An 8517-nucleotide genomic window follows, 5' to 3' on the forward strand; every position below is an offset into this window, starting at 1 on the left:
GGGCTAATGAGGGAAGAACACCCTGAGGGTTGTTCTATCGCTCTCAAACTCAAACAGAGGAAGTGTTTCAGTGTAGTCATACGTTTGATTAGTCATAGTTAGGTAAAATATTCAGTAGCTAAATGTGTTTGTTCTGTGACAATTGAGTAAAAGTTCTGAAAAGGAATGATAAAAAATTAAATCCCAAACTATTGTAGAATGCCTGAAGATCCTGTGGCGGCCACAATGAGAAGCTCAGAAGTCTTGAAAACAGGATGCAGGAGAGAAAAGGCAGGCCAGTGTGGGTATGGAGGGGCATGACAGGACATTGCACAACATGCAGAAAATGTATGGAAACTGCATGCCTTATCAATGCACAGTGTTTGACCAAATATGAACGTTACCATTATTGCACTGATGTATGCATTTAGTTTGTAAGACGACAAAAACCTAAGAATGTAGCTACAACCGAGAGGACTGTCAACCACCATTTAGTTTTACGGCATTTAGTTTTAGAGTGCCGTCTTGTGGCTTTTCAGCGTTGCGCATTGCAGCAATTTCAAAAGCTTAGGCCAAGGAAATTAGGCTACATTAATAAGGTTCTTATAGGCCCAAGCTAATTCTAATTGTTGGGATCACCACTCAGCAAATCTGTGTAATTACTGAGACTTTTAAAAAAAATGTAAAGTGTGTATTGTTATAAAAAGGACTGTAGTATTTGGCTCTAAAGATAAGTCTCAGCAAGGGGATAGGTATGTAACTTGATCCTTGTGCCATTAGGAATTCCACCAGTGACAAGTTTCAAAAGGCAATTAGGGAGCGTGGGTGCTCAATTAGCACTTCAGCAAGAGACATTTTCATGACCAACTGCTTATCTGGTGGGGTTTTTTTTTTTTGGGGGGGGGGGGGGGGGTTATTGACTAAATCCTCTCTAATCTTCGAGGTACCCTGTTTGTTTTGGCTCAGGCACTGGGCTGGCGTTCTCCGAGGTGGGGTGAGCGACATTAGGCCTTCTGACATCTTCGTTATGCAGTTGTTAGTGTGAAACATTGATCCCACCGCTGCCGCCATTGTTTATGAATGAGCCTTTGTTGTACAGAGGCGTGAATGAGTCTGCTGCTGGTTGCGTTGCTCTCCCTCTCCATGGCATTCTACAAAGTGCTAAGTTAAGCACCTCTAAATGAACATGAGAACTAAAGACTATAGCTTCTGACAGTCTCCAGGGATGATGAACCTATGCTGCAAATACCAGGTCACCTCAGAAGTGACCTTCTATGATAACATTTTAGCAAGACATTCTCCAGTGAAGTAGGCCAGGCCTTGTATTTACCCATCACCACCAATACCGGTAGAAATGTAGGCTATTAAGGCCTAGCCTACATGAGTTTTACAATGTGTTTAAGACACCACACAATGGGTTGATTTAACCTCACCAAAACTGTTAAGTTCACTGACTCTTGGGCTATGCACCGTGTACTTGACTGACTGCCTTTAGAATCAGACTACGTATCATCCATGGGACGGCACCACTGCTTCAGACAGTCACCCTGCCAAGGCTCCAGTCGACAACCCTCTGTCACAGTGGATCACTGCCACATGCGGAGGAGACCCGCATCTTAATTGGGTCATCATTTCATAGCAAGGGTGGAGTCCTCGCAATTACACTGTGGTCCATTAGGCTCCCAGGGAAGTAAGGGTGTGCAGCTCTGAGTGTGACATTGTAAAGAGTCGCCTATGGACTTGTGTGTAGATGGTGTGTGCATTCCAATTAGCGAATTAAAGCATTAGTTAAAATGTGTTAGGGCCTCAACTATAATGTATCAATGAAAAGTGATGATGAAACTGCTATCTTTCGCTAGGTAGTGGATCTGTAGTGTTAGGCTTCATTGAAAATAAATATAAATCACTCAATAAGAAAAATTACTTGATATGAAACTATTTTGCTCTGGTATTTGAAGTTGAATTGCAACGCACTGTGTTATACATGATAAGATGAGGTGGGGTAATTTGTAACCACTGGCACAGTACCTCACACCACATGCTAGTTTGCAGCAGCCAGGTCACCGCAGCTCAACCAACACACACACCACATTAAGATACATAATACCAGCTAAAGAAGAGGAACTTGTGTTTCATCAGACTCCAGTCGTGTGAAATGTCTCACATTGAGTCAGTGTAGTGGACTGATGAGTGGCTGGTTAAATAAATAAACAAACACCTCACTACCCAGGTTTCCATCCAACCATGTCATGTAGATTAATTACCTGACCAGGGCTCCAAATAAAAGTTAGGAGCACCAGAAAATACATATTTAAATTTTAAATTTTTTTGAGATACAGGCTTTATTGGGCCTATATCAATTAGTTACTTTTGAAGCAAGCTGTACCCTAGAAACTAATATATAACTGTAAATAGTACATCACTGGGGCTAAGCTGCCTGCCATCCAGGACCTCTACACCAGGCGGTGTCAGAGGAAGGCCCTAAAAATTGTCAAAGACCCCAGCCATAGACTGTTCTCTCTACTACTGCATGGCAAGCGGTACCAGAGCACCAAATCTAGGACCAAAAAACTTCTCAACAGCTTTTACCCCCAAGCCATAAGACTCCTGAACAGGTAATCAAATGGCTACCCAGACTATTTGTATAATGCGTGTGTGTCCCCAACCCCTCTTTTACACTGCTGCTACTACTCTGTTTATATATGCATAGTCACTTTAAACCATACCTACATGTACATACTACCTCAATTAGCCCGACTAACCGGTGCCTGTATATAGCCTCGCTGTTAACTTTCACTGTTTTTTTATTTACTTCTATTGTTCACCTAATACCATTTTTTTTACTTAAAATTTGCACTGTTGGTTAGGGCCTGTAAGGAAGAATTTCACTGTAAGGTCTACTACACCTGTTGTATTCGGCACACCTGACAAATAAACTTTGATTTGAAATACATTAGTTTATTAGGAAAGGTAAATTAGTAATTTCTATGACAGGTATTTATATTAACAAGTCATTTGTGGAATATTAGGTTCCTACATTATGTAAAAATAACTATTTTCCTATTGAGATACATTACATAGAAAACACTTAAATGTCAGGTTTGTGATGGGAACGCATTTTATATTCATGTCTATGATCATTGATCTCCGGAAGAACAAGCTATCCCTTTTGCTTTCTTTGTGCCCCCAAATGTTTGCATATGCTGGTAAATGTACCAGGTTGTTAGCTAGCCAGCCAATGAGGTAACATGACTGAACAAAGTATAAACAAACAGTTAACACGCGAGTAGTTTTAGAACAGCACACATGGTTTATGAATATAAAATGTGTTCCTGGCGATCCTCTATAGGAAGATAAAAATGTTGCACCAGTAATATGGGTCAGATCGTTGCGCTAGATGCAAGCTGTTTTCGCTGTAGTAATGGTGCTACTGTGCCGCTATTGAATCTGCACTTTTTTTTTTTTTTCTAGTGCACTCGGAGAAAAAAGTTTAAAAAAAAAAGTTTTAAAGGGTACAGCAAAGCCTTATTACAACAATTATAAAATCTGAGCTTTTCCTTCCTAGTCTCACAGTACTCCCAAAATAAAACTCCTGGTCGCACAACAAAATATTTAGTCCCCAAAAATATTATAATAAAAATAATAAAAATCGGTTGCACTATATATATCTGACGTATTAAAAAAAGACTGGGCTGATGGAAACAAGAAATGTCCGTACAATTTCATAAAATGTCGACAGAATGTTTTCCTTCAACATGGTGGGATCTTTTTGTAAATTAGGCGAGAAATGGTGTTGGGAATGCCTTAATCCTCAAATATTGATATAATAACCATCATATGAAGGTAAACTTGGAGTCACGTGAAGATATGTTGTCAGGTCCTCCCACTAAAGATAAAATAAGTTACGAGTCACTTCACAGGGTGGTGAAAGTCCACAGCGATGAGCATGATGCTCCTTTCCAATAGAGGAAATTATTTTGGTGACATGATGATCGGCTGCCATTTGACAAATCAAAATTCTCGCTCTTATTCATAATAATTCCTGATGTAGGCTAGCCTACCGGCACTATTTGAGAGCTGATGGATAGAACGTATGTGCCAAGACCAGAGTGCATATATGCTATTTAACGCAACAGTTTGTGACAAAACTAAAATAGGTAGTGTTGAAAATGCAATGGAAACACATTGAACTTTAGATTTTTATTCAGGACATAACTTACGCAAAAAAAGTACCTTCTATGCACTAAATTGTCGCGCAATGCTTTATATCCGCAACAAGTCAGTTTGGTGGAAATACCCCACTGGTGGGAAAGTGCATGTTTTCTTTATGCCGATTTTAGAATAAGTGCATGAAAATCTGTCACCAATTGGATGGAAACCTAGCCATTGTGGAAAACAAGGGGGGGGAATTTAAATCAGTCCCCTTCATTACATCTTTGCTACTGCCTGGTGCCCCGGCAGAAAGGGATGTAAAGGAAACCAGAGGAGAATCCACTGACTGATTGAGCTCAACATTTATTTTTTCAGCTAAAAAGCTGGCCAATCTGACAGGGAGATATGTAACTCCTAAAATAAGAGCTGATTTCACACTCCAGCCCCAGTTATTTCCATATCTCACAGCGTGAGGCCAGAAATGATAAAGCTCAGCACTTCACTAATGAGACTGACAAAAACGAGTGCCACACACACACTACAAAGATATAGGCTAATATGATTGTGTAGGGAAACCCAATATGTTTAATCTCCCACAATGGATAGTCCTACTGCAGCAACACTGACACAAAAGCCTGCAGCAGCAGACATTGGCTACCCTTACTCAGGAGCAGGATGTGAGAGGAATTATTATTCCATGAGAAAACATTTCCATTGAATATGGTTATGACCACACGATTGTGTGGTTAAAAAAGAAAACTCTAATTTGTGGCCAGAACAATTAATATAAAAACATTTATTGACAAGTGCTGGATAGATTTCAGATTTGCTACACCTGCCGCATTACAATGATTCTGGGAATTACAGTACCAGTCAAAAGTTCAGACACACCTACTCAAGGGTTTCTTTATTTGTACTATTTTCTACATTGTAGAAAAGTGAAGACATCAAAACTATGAAATAACACATATGGAATCATGTAGTAATCAAAAAAAGTGTTAAACCAAACTATATTTTCTATTTGAGATTATTCAAAGTAGCCACCCTATGCCTTGATGACAGCTTTGCACACTTAGCATTCTCTCAACTGGCTTCACCTGGAATGCTTTTCCAACAGTCTTGAAGGAGTTCCCACATATGCTGAGCACTTGTTGGCTGCTTTTCCTTCACTCCGCGGTCCAACTCATCCAAAACCATCTCAATTGGGTTGAGGTCGGGTGATTGTGGAGGCCAGGTCATCTGATGCAGCACTCCATCACTCTCCTTCTTGGTCAAATAGCTCTTACACAGCCTGGAGGTGTCATTGTCCTGTTGAAAAACAAATGATAGTCCCACTAAGCCCAAACCAGATGGGACGGCGTACCACTGCAAAATGCTGTGGTAGCCATACTGGTTAAGTGTGCCTTGAATTCTAAATAAATCACTGACAGTGTCACCAGAAAAGCACCCCCACACCATCACCCCTCCTCCTCCATGCTTCATGGTGGGAACCAAACATGCGGAGATCACCCGTTCATCTACTCTGCGTCTCCTAAAGACAAATTTGGACTCATCCGACCAAAGGACAGATTTCCCCCGTCTAATGTCCATTGCTCATGTTTATTGGCCCAAGTACGCATCTTCTTATTGGTGTCCTTTAGTAGAGGTTTCTCTGCAGCAATTTGACCATGAAGGCCCGATTCACAGTCTCCTCCTGCACAGATCATGTTGAGATATGTCTGTTGCTTTAACTCTGAAGCATTTATTTGGGCTGCAATTTCTGAGGCTGGTAACTAATGAACTTATCCTCTTCAGCAAAGGTAACTCTGGGTCTTCCTTTCCTGTGGCAGTCCTCATAAGAGCCAGTTTCATCATAGCGCTTGATGGTTTTTGCAATTGCATTTGAAGAAACTTTCAAAGTCCTTGAAAATTTTCCAGATTGACTGACCTTCATGTCTTACATTGGACTGTTGTTTCTTTTTGCTTATTTGAGCTGTTCTTGCCATGATATGGCCTTGGTCTTTTACCAAACAGGGCCATCTTCTGTATACCAACCCTACTGTATCTGGTCACAACACAACTGACTGGCTCAAACGCATTAAGTAAAGAAATTCCACAAATTAACAAGGCACACCTGTTTATTGAAATGAATTCCAGGTGAAGCTGGTTGAGAGAATGCCAAGCGTGTGCAAAGCTGTCATCATGGCTCGCTACTGAAGAATCTCAAATATAGTTTGATTTGTTTAACACTTTTTTGATTACTACCGGATTCCATTGTTTTGATGTCTTCACTATTATTCTAAAATGTAGAAAATAGTAAAAATAAAGAAAAACCCCTTGAATGAGTAGGTGTCCAAACTTTTGACTGGTACTATATATTGCATTCATAATTGCATACAAACTGGCTGAGTTGGGAGAATAATCTAACCTGTAGGTATGCAAATATTTCTCTACAGTATGAGATATGGAAATTGTTTTCAGGACAGGTTCATGCATTATTCACTACATGGCTAGATTGATGATCAACAGCCTGAAGCCCCTCCTTCAATTTGACTGCCTACCTGTCATTTGGGGCATGTTAAAACTGCAGTAGTCAATACGTTGAATAGATACTTGAGCACTGGTGGTGGCTGCAGCAGGAAGGAAATATACCCAGGACGTTTCAATAAAACCCTCTTTTAGATTGTTAGCTAGGTGTCAATGAACAATAGAACAATTTGAGTGAATATGAAAAGTCCTTACTGGTTAGTGGGCGGCGCTGAGAGCGGGAAGACCACCTCCTCTTCCTCGTATTCTGGTCCATCCTGCATGTCGCTTTCATCCACAGTGCCGAGTCCCCCGTAGCCTGCGGGCAGCAGAGGTGGTGGTGGTAGTGGGGGGAAGACACTGGGCCCGTCTGGACACGCCGAGGTGGGTGATATCCGGCTGCCGGGCCCCTCTGAGGTGGGGGAGTAGCACACACCGCCAATGGTCCCTGAGCTTGTTCCTTGACAAATTGCGTGTCCACCACCACCATTCCCTGTAGCGGACAGGACTGGTCCGGTAATATCTCCTCCAGAAACGGGGTAAATCATACTCATATCAGGGAGGGGGTCCGGTGAGGTTTTCGACTGGTAGCGGGAGTTTGGTGCTGATCGCTGGCCAAAATCAGTGACCCGCACTCTGGTCTGGTTGGGATAAAACGGAAAATGGGCCGTCTCGGGGCCTCCGCCGCCTGCCACCCCTGTCGAGACAGAGCCCGTGTCCTCACTACTGACCTCCGCAGCTATCATTTTAAGGAAATGTGTAGAGGGGAATATGTCAAGAAGGGAACCTGCCCTCCCCCTCTAGTCTTGAAGCACTCCCTCACTGTTCGGGTTATTAAAAACACCACCAAAAGTTTATTGGAAAACAACACGTTTAGTCAACTAGCGTAAATTAGCTAGCTAGCTTAGCTAACGTTAGTCGCTAGCAAAACGCTACTGTAGCTAGCGAACACCACTCACTAGCTAACTAACGTTAGCTACTACAGAGACACTTGATGAGTTCTGGCTAAGTCTTCATTGTTTCATGAATTTAAAGTTCAGTGAGAATTGATGTTTTGAAAATAACGTTTAAATACCTTAAGGGAGAAGCAGATGACGTATTTATTTCCCTTTTCCTTGTCCTGCCTGCTCTTTCGGCAGCTAACAGACCACTTGTCAGGGAGTGTTGTTTTATTGTCACTGCCTGTGTTAAATCCCGTATTTTTGCTTTTGTTGTTTTGTTCCTACGGAGTTCCCAAACGGTCTCCTCTGTCACCTGAGCCTCTGGTGGACTTAATTTACCCAATGTAGCCCAGCAGGTGAGAACATTACAGCAATTCTTTCTTGCGTAACTTCTCTTTTCTTTTCTTTCTCGATTACGGGGCTGATGGCTTGCTGCCGCCGATGTTAGTTCGCTCCCTCCCTCTCCCTCTTCTCGCTTGGCGCGTGCTTGCTCACGCGCAGGCCCAGCCAAGCGAGTACCGAGTAAAACCACGACACGAGCTTCACCCATTATATCTGGCATTATATCCTATCGGTGGTCAAGAAATCTGAAAGAGGTAGTTGTACTATTCAATTCTACTCTATTATATTCAGCTTTTAATCTAGAATAGAATAGTTTATTGTTTTCAGGAGGAAATTATTTTCTACACGCTTATATCAAACAAACCAACCAACATAGGCAATAATTAAGCAATAAGGCCCGAGTGGGTGTGGTATATGGCCAATATACCACGGCTTCTTTGCACGACGCAACGCGGATTTTCACAAACCCCCGAGGTGCCTTATCGCTATTATAAACTGTTTACCAATGTAATTAGAGCAATACAAATAAGTGTTTTGTCATACCCCTGATATACCACGGCTGTCAGTCAACCAGCATTCAGGACTCGAACTACCCAGT

The 8517-nt window shown here is 41.9% G+C and overlaps 1 protein-coding gene across 5 annotated transcripts in view; it reads right to left on the reverse strand.

The window, feature by feature from the left end:
- Positions 1-8312, reverse strand: part of LOC139577164 (ras GTPase-activating protein 1-like) — a 46101-nt gene extending 37789 nt beyond the window's left edge. For 3 of the 5 annotated variants that reach the window (XM_071404052.1, XM_071404055.1, XM_071404056.1), the window contains exon 1: positions 6853-8312. In XM_071404052.1, the coding sequence (XP_071260153.1) occupies positions 6853-7382 (530 nt within the window). In that variant the 5' untranslated portion in view covers positions 7383-8312. The remainder of the gene's footprint in view (positions 1-6852) is intronic. The other 2 variants (XM_071404054.1, XM_071404053.1) reach the window with 2 other exon arrangements.
- Between the last annotated feature and the right edge of the window lie 205 nt (positions 8313-8517).

Source organism: Salvelinus alpinus, chromosome 5 (assembly GCF_045679555.1).
Source record: "Salvelinus alpinus chromosome 5, SLU_Salpinus.1, whole genome shotgun sequence".
Classification (NCBI taxonomy): Eukaryota; Metazoa; Chordata; class Actinopteri; order Salmoniformes; family Salmonidae; genus Salvelinus; species Salvelinus alpinus.